At 50.9% G+C, this 17,362-nt stretch overlaps 1 protein-coding gene across 1 annotated transcript; it reads left to right on the top strand.

Moving 5' to 3' along the window:
• The first annotated feature begins 950 nt into the window (after nt 1-950).
• On the top strand, nt 951-12,284 carry LOC114199142 (carbohydrate sulfotransferase 6). The gene is made up of 2 exons (XM_028090939.2): nt 951-1,091; nt 11,087-12,284. Exon 2 carries the CDS (start codon nt 11,103-11,105, stop codon nt 12,282-12,284), a length of 1,182 nt encoding a protein of 393 aa, XP_027946740.1. The 5' UTR covers nt 951-1,091; nt 11,087-11,102.
• The last annotated feature ends 5,078 nt before the right edge of the window (nt 12,285-17,362 follow it).

The raw sequence follows: 17,362 nt of genomic DNA, 5'->3' as shown, positions 1-17,362 counted from the left end.
CCGGACCTGCTATCAAGCCTAGGCCTCTGGATTGAGGCTAGAACAGGGAGGGGGACAGCCAGCTCTGGGCCCAGCCCCTGAGTGTTTGGGCTCCTGATGTCTCGCCCCCCCCACCCCCCAGCTGCGCTACTGCTTGGGGAGGGCGCGCGTGTGTCCGCCTGGCATCAAGATGCCTTGCATTTGGCTTAGGTCTGAGGCTGGGGACTTGGCAAGCGGCTTGGATTCCAAGTCACTTCGCTGTGAGGATGCCACCGAGAGCGAGGAGGGGCAAGGTTAAGATTCGATTTCCCTCGCAAGGGCCTTTAGTGCTCCCGGGAGCCTTCCTTCTCTGGGAACCGAGCGGGAGGCAACTTTTTTGGTCAATTATTCGGAGGAGAGGTGAGCGCGAACGCTCGCCGACATCCTCCCGCGGCCCTCGGGCCCCAGTGGGCCCACCCCCACCCGGTCCTCCCGTGCCCGCCCCTGGGCGGCCGCCCCTCCCCCGAGGTGGGGAGGGTAGCGAGAACCGGGGGCCAACCGGCTCCTTCCTTCCGTCCCTCCCGCGCCGGCTCCCGCCCGCCGGCTCCGGGACCGCAGCCACGTCTGAAAGCGGCTCATTGTGTGCGCTCTTCCCCGGCCGGCGGCGCGCGGAGCAGCGGCTCGGGCAGCGCAGGGCTCGCGCGCAGGGGCGCGGGGGCGCGGGGGCGCGGCGCCCGGCCCGGGTGAGGCTCCGGGGCAGGAGTGCCCGAGTCTGTGTCTGGCTGTTGCCCCACACATACATCCCGTTCTTAAGACGCCTCTCCTTTTCCAGGACACTCCTGCCCCGTTTCCAGGTTCCCTCCGCCTTAGGTCTCCAGGTGCGTCCAACTATCTTGGGATCTGCTGATCTGCGCCCGTGCCTCTCAGAGCCTTCTCCCCGTGTCACTGGGTGCCCCTTACTAGCCTTGGGAGCCTACGGAGCACGTCAGCCCCTGCGGACTCTCCCAGCGAAGACACGGCTGGCTGCGGACTGGAACTTGGAAGAGGACACGTCGAGGAGCCTCTGTTGAGCCTCGGGAGAGTGGTGTCCGCCTCCCCGCCGCGCCAGTTCGGGCAGGGACGCCAGCTTTGGGGTACGTTCGTTGGTCCTCTCTCCGCACAGGATGCCCCCAGTCAGGGGCATGGAGCTTGTGGCCGGGGAGTCGGGTCTGGGGAGAAGGGCTGAGGGTGGTAGTTCTATCAGAACAGGGAAAGGACCTTGTAGCACCCCAGGCGGTGGTTCGAAAGTGTTGGGTCCTGCAGCTTCAGCTCACACGAGATTACTGCTGGGGATCGCTAAACCCTTGAAACATGAGATTCCAAGGGCATGGTATTAATCTAGAAAGCTTTCCGCCACGGAACTCTTGAGGAAAAGCAGCTTGGTGAGTGAATTTAGAACCATATGCTGCTGAATGGGAGTCTGGCGGCCCCTGTTTTCGGCTGCTGGATCTTGGGCAACAATAAAGACCTCCCTTGGCCTCAGCATAGGTGCCCCGGTACAAGTTAACCTTCTTTTGTGCCACCCCCTTGAACCGGAGGCATGAGGGTGGGAAAACTGAGGCCTAAAGAGCAGAAAGGATTTGGCTGCCCTGGGGCCGAGAGGGAGTAAGTGTGCCAAGTACCCGAGCTAATGGGAGTAGTGTGTGTGGCTCCTTGCGCGTTGGCTGTGCTAAGGGTTATATGGTTCTGGGTGCTCCTCTCGAGCCCGTGTGGTAGGTGCGGTGATTGCCGCCTTTACAAAGCAGCCAGCTGAAGCACCAAGACGTTAGGGGCGCCTTGCACACAGTCACACACCTCGCTGGCGTCCAGGCAGAATTTGAACCCAGGCCGGCTTCAGAAGCCAGTCTTCCAGGCATGTTTCACTGCTGCCTTGCATATCTGTGTTCTGCCCTGGCCTGGACTTGGCCACATTCTGTAGGGTGCAAGGTCACCTGAACCCCGCCGCTCTGTTGGGCTTGAGTGTTCCTTATGAAGAGGCTTTCGATTGGATCCGTAGAACATAGTTGTAACCCAGGATTTGGAGGATTTCTAAACGCGTACAAATGTGCTATATGACATTGTTCTAAGTGCTTTAGCAGTGGTAACTCATTGAATCTTCCAAATCAAGCCCTGACTTGCGAAATATTACTTCCCCTGTTTTATCTTTATCTTTATTTTTATTTATTTATTTTTAAAAGATTCTATTTATTTGACAGAGAGAGACACAGTGAGAGAGGGAACACAGGCAGGGGGGGTGGGAGAGGGAGAAGAAGGCTTCCCGCCGAGCAGGGAGCCCGATGCGGGGTTCGATCCCAGGACTCCGGGATCATGACCTGAGCCGAAGGCAGACGCTTAACGACTGAGCCTCCCAGGTGCCCCTTATTTTTATCTTTTTAAGGTAAGCTCTAGGCCCACCCTGGGCCTTGCTGAGATCAAGAGTGGCATGTTCCAAGGGCGGAGCCAGCCAGGTGAATTTCCCCCATTTTGTAGATTAAACAACAATAGGCACAGAGAGATTAAATAACCTGCCCAAGATCACACAGTAAATGATCAAATGGGGTTTATTAGCCACTGTGCCATCCCTACTCCCTGTCACGAGACAGAATCCTGCATCTAGAGGCGCCTGGGTGGCTCAGTCAGTTAATTGGCTGCCTTTGGCTGGGGTCATGATCCCAGGGCCCTGGGATTGAGCCCCACATTGGGCTCCTTGCTCAGCAGGGACCCTGCTTCTCCTGCTCCCTCTGCTGTTTACCCCACTTGTGCTCGCTGGCTCTCTCTCTCTCTCTCTGTCAAATAAATAAATAAATAAAATCTTTTTTAAAAATCCTGCTTCTAGTCTAGTAAGGGGAGATAGGTACAGAAATGCATGAAAAAGAGTATTCCCCATGGTGATAGTCACATTGACAATGATTTCTCAATATCACCTAATACCCAGTCCATGTTGAAGTTTCTTTTTTTTTTAAAGATTTTATTTATTTATTCATGAGAGACAGAGAAGCAGAGGGAGAAGCAGGCTCCCCACCGAGCAGGGAGCCCAATGCGGGACTGGATCCCAGGACTCTGGGATCATGACCTGAGCCGAAGGCAGACGCTTAACCATCTGAGCCATCCAGGTGCCCCCATGTTGAAATTTCTGAGTGCCTCAAAGATATCTTCTTGCACTTGGTTTGTTTGAGTCAGAATCCAAACAACATCTACACAGGGCATCTGGCTGTTACATGTTTTGAGTCATTTTCTTCTAAAACACCCCCTTTTTTTAATGTCATTGGATTCTAAGAATGATTTACTTTTCCAAAATAATAAATTAATCTAGGGGCGCCTGGGTGGCTCAGCCATTAAGTGTCTGCCTTTGGCTCAGGTCATGATTCCAGGGTCCTGGGACGGAACCCCACATCGGGCTCCCTGCTTGGCAGGAAGCCTGCTGCTCCCTCTCCTGCTCCCTCTCCCACTCCCCCTGCTTGTGTTCCCTCTCTCTCTGTGTCTCTCTCTGTGTCGAATAAATAAATAAAATCTTTAAAAAAATCATAGATTAATCAAAATAAAAGGTTAAAAAAATAAACCAGAGAACATTCCAGATTATCCCTATAAGAGTGCTCAATCAACACCTGGGGGAACACGGGGTACATGCTAAATGTGCACTCTCTTCCCCCATTCCCTACATGTGTTACTTCAGAAAAGAGGTGGGAGCCCCCAGACTTCAGGTCTTGCTAGCTGTAAGGTTCTATGATCGGGTCCTGTGCAAAGTGCATTTTGAGGATCCCGGAAGTTCAGAGCGAGGGAAAGGTGTTCTGTGTTATCTGGTCATTTGCTTTGAAATGCCTCCAGGGTAGCTCTGAGCCAAGGAGACTTGAGCAGTTTGATTTCATTTCCCAATAGATTCCTGCAGGCCAGTCTGCTTCCTCCAGAAGCATCTGGGCTGTTTGACCCCAGCTTCCCTGCCTCTGGCGGGTGCCACTGCTCATTAGGACTGGCAGAGAGATAGCAGATGTGGCCAGGGCTTGGGGCTGGGAATGTTTTCTGCCACAGCCTGGCCCAGCCCACAGCCCTGAGGCTGAAGGTGGGCTTGAGGATCTTCACATCTTCCAGTGCATAGGAGGTAATTCTCCAGCCAATGCCCCTGTCCTGTTCTGGCCAAGTGGTACTCAGGTCAGCTAGGAGATGGGTTTGCAGGCACTTCTCTTCCGGCAATGAAAGCTGGAGCAGGCAAATTCCACCTGTGCCTCCTGTCACCAATTTTATGATTACCAAAGTAATGCAAGTCTATCGTAGACTACCTGGAAAATGCAGCAAAGCACTAACAAGAAAAAAATTACCTGTAACGTGGCCATAGAAAGATAACCTTCTAATATTCAGGGGTGCCTGGGTGGCTCAGTTGGTTAAGCGTCTGCCTTCGGCTCAGGTCGTGATCCCGGGATACTGGATCCAGCCCAGAGTCGGGCTCCCTGCCCACCAGAAAGTGCTTCTCCCTCTGCCCCTCCTGCCTGCCACTCCCCCCCTGCTTGTGCTGTCTTTCTCTCTCAAATAAATAAATAAAATCTTTTTTTTAAAGATAACTAATATTCAGTGTGCATCCTTCCAGATTTCTTCTATGTTTTTTTGGTGTGTGTTTTTTTTTAAAGATTTTATTTATTTATTTGAGGGAGAGAGGGCGAGTGAGAGAGAGCATGAATTGGGGCAGAGGGAGAGGGAGAAGCAGACTCCCCACTGAGCAGTGAGCCCGATGTGGGACTTGTTCCAAGGACCCTGAGATCATGACCTGAGCTGAAGGCAGATGCTTAACTGACTGAGCCACCCAGGCATCCCTGTGTATTATTTTTATAACAGCTTTATTGAGATACAATTCACAAACCTTAAGGTTCACCCTTTTAAAGTGTACAATTCACTGATGTACAGTATATTCAAAGTAGTGTGTTAATCACCTCAGGGGTCATCCATGTTATAGCACATATCAATACTTCATTCCTTTTTATTGCCGGATAATATTGAATTAGAGTTGATCCTTGAACAACATGGGTTTAAACTGTGTGGGTCCAGCTATATGCAAATTTTTTCAATAAATATAGTACATTGTTGTAAATGTATTTTCTCTTCCTTATGATTTTCTTTTGTCTAGTTTAATATAATATATATACAAAATATGGGTTAATTGACTGTTAATGTCAAGGTCAGCGGTAGGTTATTAATAGCTAAATTTTCCAGGACTCAAAAGTTACACGTGGATTTTCGACTGTGTGAAGGTCAATTCCCCAAATTCTGCATTGCTCAAGGGTCAACTGTACATGGATATACCACATTTTGTTTATCCATTCATCAATTGATAGACATTTGGGATGTTTCCACTCTGAGGCCATTATGAATAATGCTGCTATGAAAGTTTATGAACAAGTTTTTTGTGTGGACATGTGTTTTCAGTCTTCTTAGATATGTATTCTACTTTTTTAAAGATTTTATTTATTTGAGACAGTGAGTACAGGTGTACAGGCGTGTGAGGGGGGAGGGGCAGAGGGAGAAGGAGAAGCAGTCTCCCCACTGAGCAGGGAGCCCTATGCGGGGCTCGATCCCAGGACCCTGAGTTCATGACCTGAGCGGAAGGCAGCCACTTACCCCACTGAGCCACCAGACGCCCCTGGGATATGTATTTTAGTTGGGCATTGCTGCATCACATGGTAACCCTATGTTTAACCTTTTTTTTTTTAAAGGTTTTATTTATTTGAGAGAGAGAGAGAGAATGAGAGATAGAGAGAACAAGAGGGAAGAGGGTCAGAGGGAGAAGCAGACTCCCTGCTGAGCAGGGAGCCCGATGCGGGACTCGATCCCAGGACTCCAGGATCATGACCTGAGCCGAAGGCTTAACCAACTGAGCCACCCAGGCGCCCCTATGTTTAACCTTTTGAGGAACTACCTGTTTTCTGCAGCAGCTGCACCACTTTCCATCCCCCACAGCAGTGTACAAGGGTTCTGATTTCCCCACCTTCTCATTAATACTGGTTATTATCTACCTTTTTGTTTATAACCAACCTAGTTGATGGGACATCCTCTCTCATTCTAGTTTTGATTGGCATTTCCCTAATGACTAAAATTGGCAAGCATCGTTTCATGCACTTCTAGGCAATTTGTATATCTTTGGGAAAATGTCTACTCAAAGCTTTTGCCCATTTTTAACTAGGGTTGTTTGTCTTCTATTATTGAATTGTAAGAGCTCTTTATATACTGGGTCCCTTGCTATACATATGATTTGCAAGTATTTTCTCCCACCTGGGGGTATCCTTTCACCTTCTTGATGATGTCCTTTGATATTTGTGTATTTTTTTTTTATATTTGGGCATTTTTAACACCACTGTTTTAGTACTTGTGGTTTTTCCACTAGACACTATGTAGTTAAGAGCTCTAAAGTTAGAAGGCTGAGACTTAATTCTGACTCAGCTGCTTTGTGGGTACTTTAGGCAAGTTTCTTAATCTTTTTTAAACCTTAGTTTCCTTATCTTTAGAATAGGGAGGAGTGTCAGATCCACGTCATAGGGTTGTTGTAAGGATTAAATTGGAAAATGGGGGGGGAGTCTTGGCATATAGGAAGCCCTCAACAGGTGGTATTTACTGTGTTCCATGTATCCAGGCCACTGTTAACATTCATCTTCCTTCTCCTTTCCTCTTTCTCTCTTTCTCTTTTCTTTTCTCTTTCCCTCCTTTTTAAGCCTTCTCCCTAACAGATGCCCTGGGCTCCACTAGAGCTGGTTTGCCCTCAGGGGTGGCCCTTGATGCCAAGAGTCTACTGATCCCTCATCTGGAATTTGTTTTCTCTAATCTTTGGGATTCCTGAACAGGATGGCCTCCAGCAGATGCCAAACAGAGAAATCTGAGCCATGAATTTGTACCTAGTATTACATTTCACTCCCTTAGATAGCCTGCCAGGGCTGGAAGAGGCTGCTGAGTGAGGGGCATGCAGAGCTGGGGTACAGGTGAGGGTTTCCGAGAGAGCTGGGTTCCTGGGTTCAGGTTCACCCCCCTCCTACAGCCCTGAAGCTCAGATTTCCCATCTGCCAATCAGATAGAACAATATCTCCTTCCTATGTCTCTCAGGCCAACAAAACAGTCAGGGATATTTAGAAGATACTGTCATTTTAAAATGCTCAGGGGGCACCAGGGTGGCTCAGTCGGTGAAACATCAGACTCGGGATCACAGCTCAGGTCTTACCTCAGGGTTGTGGGTTTGAGCCCTGTGTTGGGCTCCACGTGGAGCCTACTTAAAAAAAATATAAATAAATATAAATGTAAAATGCTTAGCATGAAGAAATGTGGGATACGTGGGGAATTCCTCCCTTTGGATCTGGATCACAGAGTATCTGACTTCAATTAGGCAAATATTTATTAATATCATCTACTCGTTCAGTCTTTGGGACATTCCTGGACATGACACTTACTGTGTGTCTTAGGATTCTTGACTTTTTTTTTTTTTAAGATTTTATTTATTTACTTGTCAGAGAGAGAGAGAGAGCACAAGCAGGGGGAGCAGCAGAGGGAGAAGCAAGCTCCCTCCTGAGCAAGGAGCCCAACGTGGGACTCGATCCCAGGACCTTGGGATCATGACCCAAGCCAGAGGCAGACACTTAACCGACTGAGCCACCCAGCCGCCCTGGGATTCTTGACTCTTTATTGAAATACAACATACATACAGAAAAGAGCACAAGTCATAAAAATACAGCTTGATGACACACCCAGGTATTTAGCACCTCATCAAGAAACACAGCATGACCAGCCCCCAGAAGCTCCGTCTTTGCTCCTGACAGTTCTGCCCTCACCCCATCCCCCCAAGGGAACCCACTCTCCAATCAAACACTTGGTTGTAAATGGCAGAAACTGAAGTCACGCTGGCTTGATGAAAAATGGAGCATTTTCCCTAACTGGGCAGTCCATGAGTGAATCTTGTCCAGCTGGATCCAGATGCTACCAGCTGCTCACGGGTTCTCAGACTTTCCTTCCCTGTTCAATTGTCTTCAGTGTTGGCTTTACACCCAGGCAGTTTCCCTCTTCCCTGCAGAGCTACAAAAATCCTGGGATTGGACTTGGGGCAGATGTCCATTGCTAAGCCCATCGCTTGGTTGGGGGATAGTGTATGGAATATAGAGATGACCCAGGCTTGAGACACCTGACTCCCTAAGAACCACGAAGTGGGCGGTCAGCCCCATGCAAACCACATGTACTTTGTGTGAGTGAGGGTGGTTCCTCAAAAACAAATCTAGAGGCCGTTAGCAGAATAAGAAGGAACAAGAACCGAGTGGACCCAAGCAAACCCTGTCTAGTGCAACAACCTGTTGCAGGACTGAGCCCCACACCGGGTGCCTGGGAACAGACACATTCATTTGCAAAACTGCCAGTCTTGACCCTCAGGTTGCTCACAGGCAAGAAGGGGAGGCAAAGTGTCACTCAGGGCAGAGTGATGCATGCCTTGAAAGAGGCACAGGTGAGGTGTCTTAGGAGGAAGCTGAGATGACTCCTGGGGGGAGTCAGGGCTGGACACTTACAGCAGAGCAGAGGAGAACATGGAGTAATGATTCCCGATGATCTGACACAAAGGGCGCTGGGGGGAATTATGGGAAGTGAGGTTGGAAAGCGGAAGGTTGCTGAGTAGGAGAATGACAGGATTAAATACAGCGTAGGCAGCTCTGGTGGCTCTATGCAGTATGAAATGCAGGGAGACTGGCTGGGGGATTTTTCCAGAATCCAGGAGAGAAATATGCATGCCAGGACTAGCATGACCCTCCTGGCACTGGATAGTTGGGCCACTCACTTAGACCACCATCTGCTCCCTTGGCCACTTCATGGGTGGGTCTTTGAGGTTCCTAGCTAGATTGTGAGCCCTGCTAGGGTATCAGCGTTGGACGTTCACCGTTTGACCTCCTGGATTGATCCTCTTGATTTCTTTTGTCTGTTTTCCGTCTTTTATCCATCACTGATCTTTTTGTTCTACCTTCTCTACTTCTTCAATTTATCTTTCAACCCTACATTTTAATCTCTAGGGCAACTTAACTCCAGGGAAAACAAAGGGTTATACAACAAAGGAAATGTGCTCCTAGCGCACTGTGTGCTTCAGCTCTTCTACAAATGATCCGCACTCGTCCTCGAGTTCCAGTAATAGGATCAGATGTCAGTTCCATATTGTGTAAGTCACCTAAGAAAACCTCTGGTTTCCCCGGAGGGCTGGTAGCAACACATCGGTGGCCTACAGTCAAGATCCTCCCTAGCCAGGAAGGGGCTGGGCTGGCCATGGCAGCTGTGTTTGGGCCAAAGACCAGGGTTGAGTGCTCTGCAGGGATTTCCCAGGAATGGGAGAGTCCAGCTGACTGTAATCGGAATGTGCCAGGAACTTAAGAGACGGAAGTCCTGGGTTGGGGCTCCCACTGCCTGCCCTCCACGCACTCTGGCAGCCTCCAGATAAGTGGGATCTGCTCACGATTTCGACCTGGCTTCTCCTGTTGGTGACACGAGCAGGGGAGGGTCTTCAACGGGAGCAAAGGCCATGAAAGCAAGGAGGAAACTTTCAGGCCCCTACCTTCCAAAGCAGCTCTTCCTTGAGATTGTGGCAAGAGCAAGCAACAGGTGCAAGGAGGGAAAAACTCTGGGACCTCGGGGTGCGTGAGCTTGGCTCAGTGCCCCCTTCAGTCTGCCGGACAAGTGTGATATTCTTAAGATCTATTAAAGGACCCGGGGGTGGACCCAGGAGATGCTGGGATTGCAGATGTAGGTGACCTCAGGGTGTCTTATCGGGTGGACACCTTCCCTGGTGCCTCCTCTCCCAGCACAGCACCCCCAGCAGGAGCACGGGGTGGATGGATGGCACTAGCAAGCCCTCCCTCATCTGTGTTGGTAGCAGCTTCTTCGAGACAAGCCCAAGAGGCTCAATGTTACCATCCAAATTTTACAGAAGAGGAAAACAGCCTTGGAGATGTCAAGTCATTTGCCCCAGGTTTCAGAGCTCCTAAGTGGCATTAGAGGGCTCATGGCAGTCCATTCTCCACCCAGCAGGGGACACCATCAGTTCACACCCACTTGGAAAAATGTGCTCAGGGGCTGGGCGGCTCTGTTCCCACCTGCAGGGAACTTTCTGTCCGTCTGGGAATGCAAAGCCCTCCCACTGTCAGGCTATCTTCTCCTGTGAGGCTCTGACCCAGCCTCCCTCCTGCTCTCAGGCCCTGAAAAACCTGCAGGCATCTTCCATGGATTGTGATTGAGGTGGGCAGCTCTCCCAGCAGCCCTGGGCTACAGTGAGTAACCTCAGTGTGGAAAAGGGCAAATGGTGGCCCGGAGCCTGACTGCCGTCACCTCTCCCTATACTGCTTTCTTCTGCACATTCCCACAGCTCCAGAAGGGTACCCTCCCTCTGCAGTTCATGCGTCTTGTAGCACTTTACTTCCTGTAGATAGCAACATTTGGTGTGCTTTGTCTATGGTATTTATTTACTTTTTAATAATGAAAGCTGAATCTGCTTGTTTAAAAGAAGTCAGACAACAGAAGCACAAGGGCAAGTTATCAGTTACCGAAGTTACGACGTGCCCCGCCCCCCAGGCTCATTCCATTACTCCAGTACCAATATTAATCCCCTTTTTACAGATGGGTAAACTGAGTTACAGACAGATTAATCATTTGGTCCAGGATCACAGGCTAGGCAGCGGCTGAGCCTGGTGAGGGAGTCAAATCACCCACCAAGCTGTTGAGCTAAACAACCCAAACTTGTCTGCCTGAAAGGAATTCTGAAACAAAAGGTGGGAATTCTGTTTTAAAAATAATATTTCCCTCTCCAGAAAAAAAAAAAAGAGAGAGAAAGACGGGGGAGGGGAAGAGAGAGGGAGGCGGTGAGGACGAACATACATTTCCCACAGCATTCTGCAGCTGGCCTTTTGCTCTGCGTAGACTAGATCTTGGCTGACGGCTTAAAGTCATATTCTCGGGAGAGTGCCCAACTGAGACGGCCATAGTCCGGGGAGGCCCCCACAAGTCGGGTGGTCGAGTCCGGGGTGGGGGTGGGGGGCTGCTCCCTGCAAGCGCCGGGCGGGCGCTCGGGTGTGGCAGGGCGAGGGGGCCCGCGGTCCCTAACGACTGCGCTCTCCTCCCGCAGGCCCCCAGCCGGAGGCATGTGGCTGCCGCGCATCTCCAGCACGGCGGTGACCGTGCTCCTGCTGGCGCAGACTGGCATCCTGCTTTTCCTGGTCTCCTGGCCCAGGCCGCCGTCCCCAGCGGTCGGCAAAGAGCGGGTGCACGTGCTGGTGCTGTCCTCGTGGCGCTCGGGCTCGTCCTTCGTGGGCCAGCTCTTCAGCCAGCACCCCGACGTCTTCTACCTGATGGAGCCCGGGTGGCACGTGTGGACCACCCTGTCGCAGGGGAGCGCGCCGGCGCTGCACATGGCCGTGCGCGACGTGGTGCGCTCCGTCTTCCTGTGCGACCTGGACGTGTTCGACGCCTACCTGCCCTGGCGCCGCAACCTGTCGGACCTCTTCCAGTACGCGGTGAGCCGCGCGCTGTGCTCGCCGCCCGCCTGCAGCGCCTTCCCGCGCGGCGCCATCAGCAGCGAAGCGGTGTGCAAGCCGCTGTGCGCGCGGCAGCCCTTTAGCCTCGCCCAAGAGGCCTGCCGCGCCTACAGCCACGTGGTGCTCAAGGAGGTGCGCTTCTTCAACCTGCAGGTGCTCTACCAGCTGCTCAACGACCCCGCGCTCAACCTGCACATCGTGCACCTGGTGCGCGACCCGCGGGCCGTGCTGCGCTCGCGCGAGCAGACGGCCAAAGCGCTGGCGCGCGACAACGGGATCGTACTGGGCACCAATGGCACGTGGGTGGAGGCGGACCCCGGCCTGCGCGTGGTGCGCGAGGTGTGCCGCAGCCACGTGCGCATCGCCGAGGCTGCCACGCAGAAGCCGCCGCCCTTCCTGCAAGGCCGGTACCGCCTGGTGCGTTTCGAGGATCTGGCGCGGGCGCCGCTGCCCGAGATCCGCGCGCTCTACGCCTTCGCGGGCCTGAGCCTCACGCCGCAGCTCGAGGCCTGGATCCACAACATCACGCACGGGGCGGGGCCCGGCGCGCGCCGCGAGGCCTTCAAGACCTCGTCCAGGGACGCGGTCAATGTCTCCCAGGCCTGGCGCCACGCACTGCCCTTCGCCAAGATCCGCCGCGTGCAGGAGCTGTGTGCTGGCGCGCTGCAGCTGCTGGGCTACCGGCCCGTCGCCTCCGAGAGCGAGCAGCGCGACCTCGCCCTGGACCTGGTGCTGCCGCGCGGCCCTAGCAGCTTCAGCTGGGCGTCATCCACTGCAGCACACCCCTAACCTTAGCGGAGGCCCCCCGTTGTGGCGCTGGGGAGGGAGCCAGGCACACGGTGCGCAGGAGCTTGGGAGTCCTCCTCTGTAGTATGAATGGACTGAGTCCCCAAAGCTCCATGTTTCTTGCTTCTGAATTTTCTTTTGAGTCCTCCTTAGCAGCTGGGTTCCCATCAGGCGCACACTTCATCGAAAGCAAAGCTGTGTCCACACTTCCTCTGGGCACAGGGAGTAATTTCAGACCACTTGGTTGCTTGCTCCTCGAGCCCTTTCTTCCTCGGTCTCTTTTCCTTTTGGTTGCATTATCCAGCAGCTGAGGAGGGGGTCCCAGCCCTGCCTGGGAGCAGAGAAGAGGCACTGTGGTGAGCTGGCCCCTGAAGTCTGTATGCCACCCCCACCCCCACCCCTGCCAACACCCGCCCACACACACACACACACACACACACACACACACACACACACACATGCATTCCCGACTTTGGTCCCCCCATGTCCCACCACCACACTCTATCGGAGATGTTGGCGTTTATATTCACTCGTTTCTTTCAGAAAGAAATCAGACAAGATGCCTCTTCTCTTGTGGTCTCCCTGTAGCGTCTCTGCCCCATCTGCTGGGAGCCCACATACCCGCATCACCTGCCCAGCTTATTGGGGTGAACGTTTGATTTGTCTTGACAGTAACGATCCTACCTACATAAATAGACATAATAATCTTGTGATACTGGACTTTACAGTCTGTATAGTTTGACAAGCAAAATGCAAAACTGAAGGGGCTTGTCCAAGGTCACATGATAGGACGAAGGGAGGAGGGGGGTTTTGCTCTGAGGCTACAGTTGCAAGGAGAGGGTGAATCAGGCTGGCAAGAGACCTGTCTCCGTCATGAAGGAAGGTCAGATTTTTCCCAACTGTTTGCACGAGGGAAGAGCAAGTGGCCATGACTGGGGCCGCAGCTGCAGGATACAGGTGGTGATGAGGTGTCTGGGCCCAGAGTGCAGAACCTTAGAGAACCTCCCGTAAAAGCCTGGAGGGAGGCAATGAGGGGGAAAGGTAGAGGGAGAAAGGAAGAAGGGTGGGGGGAGCTCTCAGAACCTCAGGGAACAACAGGGACACAGAATTGAACACACACAAACTTTGGGGCATGGAGTTGGTGCTGGGACTGACAGTTGTCAGCATGAGTGTGCCCATTACCTCTGGAAATGAGTGGGCTGCCTCTCTCTGGCCATCAGTTGCTAGAAGGGATATTCTGGAGGTTGGTAGCTTCTTTTTCTCAGCCCAAGTGTGGCATTGGATTGGTGGGACCTCGATTGTGGGCCCCCATCCTTGCTGCAGAGCAGGAGCTCACCCTCTCCCTCTGCTCCTTCCCCTGGTCCTGCTCAAGCTCTCTCTCAAATAAATAAATAAATCTTTTTTAAAAAGATTTTTCATTTATTTATTTGACACACAGAGAGAGAGCACAAGCAGGGGGAGCAGCAGGCAGGGGAGAAGCAGGCTCCCCGCTGAACAAAGAGCCGGATGCGGGGCTTGATCCCAGGATTCTGGGGTCATGACCTGAGCTGAAGGCAGCTGCTTAACTGACTGAGCCACCCCGGCACCCCAAATAAAATCTTTAATAAAAAAAACCCCTGAATTTATCAATGGGGACTCTGCAACTTGGAAAGGCTCAGGTCACATAGCTTCATGTATGAGATAGACCTCAAACTCACATCCCTGACTTCAGTGCTTAACAGTTCTAACTGAACTGGGAATGAAGTAAAGGATCCCACTACAGGCTTGGAAAGCCAGATCACTTCCCGCAGTAATGACAGGGATCTCGAGGTGTGAGGGAGCGAGCCATCCTGGCATTTCGCTGGCATTTGGCTGCAAACATCTCAAGGACCGGAATGTTGAAGGGTATGGTATGCGGTAGGCTGGGGCACTGGGGCCCCTGCTGTTGACTCCTTTTCTCTCTGCCTGCCGTTCCTGTGCTGGCCGCTGGGGATAAAAGGAGCCTGCTGGTCTGCCTGGAAGGACTGCAGTGTCAAGTGGAGGAGTCAGCCTAGGAATGGTGCTGGACAATGTGGTATGTTCAGGCAAAGAGGATCAAGCAAGAGGTTCGTGGTGCCAGAGGCCAAGAATAGGAGATACTGATCCCTTGTGGGGTCCAGGAAGGCTTAGCCTGATAGTGGCATCACACAAGTTTCATTTGCCCCTGCTCCAGTCACAGATTGTATTGATGGCCACAATTAATGGTCTTTGCTGTGTGATTCATCCATTCTGGCTGGACCTCCCAGTTCCCAGAAAGCTCCCAGAAAGGGGATAACAGGCTCCCAGACTTCGCTCCCTGCATATAATGGACTCTGGGAAAGCCTCTGGGTGAGTTCCCTGGCATATTTACTTCAAAGCAAGCCTGGAGGTGAGCCCAAATCAGGTTTCAGGACAAGGACAGGCAGTACCCAATTGAGTACTTCAATGAGTCAGGCCAGTACAGACCCTGGGGACATACTGGGGGACAGAGCAGTCACAGACCTTGCCCTTGTGGGGAGGGCAGACCCAAAATAAATAGTCCCACAGATAAACATGCAAACATAAAATATCAATTATGCTCTAAAGAAGAAATAAGAATAGGGAGAGGATGACCTACTTTAGTATGGGGGGTCAGGAGGCCCTCTTTGGAGAGGAAGCATTGATTTGAATACATGAAGGATGAACAGGAGCTCATCAAGCACAGGGTGAAGAAAAGGAGCCAGAGAAAGAATGAGGGATTGGTCCGCTTGGAATCGAATTTCCTTGACAAAATTAAAAACTCACTCCTGGGAATTTAGGGTCATGAGATGAGAGAAGCCCTCAAGAGGTGACCAAGTTTGTGTGACTCTAGTAAAGATTGCTAGAAGTAGAAATGCTGGATCAAAGAGCATGTCTTTAAATGTGAAACTGCCAAATTACTCTAAAGACGGAGTAACAACTTATACCCTCCAGAATAGGGTCAAGAATGCCCTTCCCATCCCTCTCTCACTAACCACCCCCACCCCACCACCATCACCTGTACAGGGCAAATCAGTCCTTTAATTTTTACCCACGTGATGGAATATTATTCCGTGCTAAAAAGAAATGAGCTATCAAGCCATGAAAAGACATGGAGGAAACTGAAATGTCTATTACTAAGTGGGGAAAAAAAAAAAAGCCAATGTGAAGAAGTTACATCCTGTATAATTCCAACTATATGACATTCTGGAAAAGGCAAAACCATGGAGACAGTAAAAACATTAGTGGTGGGGCACCTGGGTGGCTTAGTTGGTTGGGCGTCTGCCTTCGGCTCAGGTCATGATCCCAGGGTCCTGGAATCGGGCCCCGCATCGGGCTCCCTGCTCCGTGGGAGGCCTGCTCCTCCCTCTCCCACTCCCCCTGCTTGTGTTCCCTCTCTCGCTGTGTCTCTCTCTCTCTCAAATAAATAAAATCTTAAAAAAAAATAAAAAGATTAGTGGTTGCCAGGGAATGGGGAGGGGAGGGATGAATAGATGGAACACAGGGTTTTGGTGGCAATGAAAATACTCTCTACGAAACTATAGTGATGGGGATATGTCATTAACTATTTGTCCAAAACCATAGAATGTACAACACCAAAAGCAAACTCTAAGGTACGTTAAGGACTTTGGGTGATTATGATGTGTGCGTGTAGGTTCATTGTTGGTAACAAATGTACACCTCTGGTGAGTGATGTTGTTAATGGGGGAGGCCATGAATGTGTGAGGGCAGGAGGTGTATGTACCTCTCAGTTTTGTTATAAACCTAAAACTGTTCGAAAAAAGTTAAATCTTTTAAAAAAACTGCAGTAAAAGCATTGGTAGCCTCAGGAGGGTGTGAGAGTCTGCCAAAATGAGACGGTTTGGCCAACCACACAGAGACTGAAGCAATCACCTCAGACTGGACTTTGAATTTTCCTGGGATGGCAAGTCCTTCAGCCAACCGAGGGTTTTGTCCTTTGGGGTTAAGACTAGAGAACCTGGTTGGCCCTATAGTTCTGGTGCCATTCCGATCCCAGTCTCCAAGTCCTCTCGACCTCCATTCATTTGTTCAACATCCATAATGAATTGAGGACTGACCAGTGCAAAAGTAGGGCATAATCACTGGGATTAGGAATGTATGTGCATAGGGGTGTGAGTTGCAACTTTTAATGGGGTGATCAGGGTAGGTCTTAATGAGAAAGTGACATTTGAGCAAAGTCTTAAAGGAAGTGAGGCAGTTAATTAAGGGGTAACTACAGGTAGAGTGTCCCAGAGAAGGAAAAAGACAATACAGAAATCATAAGGAGGGAACCGATTTGGTATATTGAAAAAACAGCAAGGGGCTAGTGGGTCTGGTGCGGTGGGCCAAAGGAAGAGTGCCAGGAGATGAGAAGGTAAGAGAGAGGGGGTCAGATCATGTAGGACTTTGTAGGCTTTGGTAAGGACTTGGGCTTTTACTTGGAATGGGATAGAGGGTGTCCAAGACCACTCTTGCTCTGTGGCACTCCTTGGTCAAACAAACAAATGTGCATATAATACCATATATGTGTATAATATGTTAGATATCTTAAAAATAATAGAAGTACCCAGTTAAATATTTCATTACAATATCACTGCCTATGTTAATATCCTGAATTAGTGTACTGTTTTGCAAGTTTTTAAACTGGATTTAAATTAATCACCGGGGGGCACCTGGCTGGCTCAGTTGAAAGAGCATGTGACTCTCTATCTTAGGCTCATGAGTTCGAGCCCCACACTGAGTGTAGAGATTACTTACATAAAAAATAAAACTTAAAAAAATTAATCACACTGTGGCCTTCTTCTGCAACTTAGATTTCCTCCTCACCTTTATATTCCTGGGACTTAACATGTTGCTTGCCTTTTAAGTCATTTATTTCTACTACTGAATAGTATTTTATTGAAAATTACATCACAGTTTTTGGGGCACCTGGGTGGCTCAGTCGGTTGAGTGTCTGCCTTCGGCTCAGGTCATGATCCCAGGGTCCTGGGATGGAGCCCCGCGTTGGGCTCGCTGCTCATCAGGAAGCCTGCTTCTTCTCCCTCTCCCGCTCCCCCTGCTTGTGTTCCCTCTCTTGCTGTCTCTCT

Source organism: Eumetopias jubatus, unplaced genomic scaffold (genome assembly GCF_037043125.1).
Source record: "Eumetopias jubatus isolate StellerSeaLion01/CBP00866 unplaced genomic scaffold, mEumJub1_p1.0 scaffold_10, whole genome shotgun sequence".
NCBI lineage: Eukaryota > Metazoa > Chordata > Mammalia > Carnivora > Otariidae > Eumetopias > Eumetopias jubatus.
This window is presented reverse-complemented; position numbering and strand designations above follow the sequence as displayed.

Excerpts from the sequence above, each read along its gene's own strand:
- LOC114199142 (XM_028090939.2), top strand. The coding sequence starts at position 11,103 with ATGTGGCTGCCGCGCATCTCCAGCACGGCGGTGACCGTGCTCCTGCTG.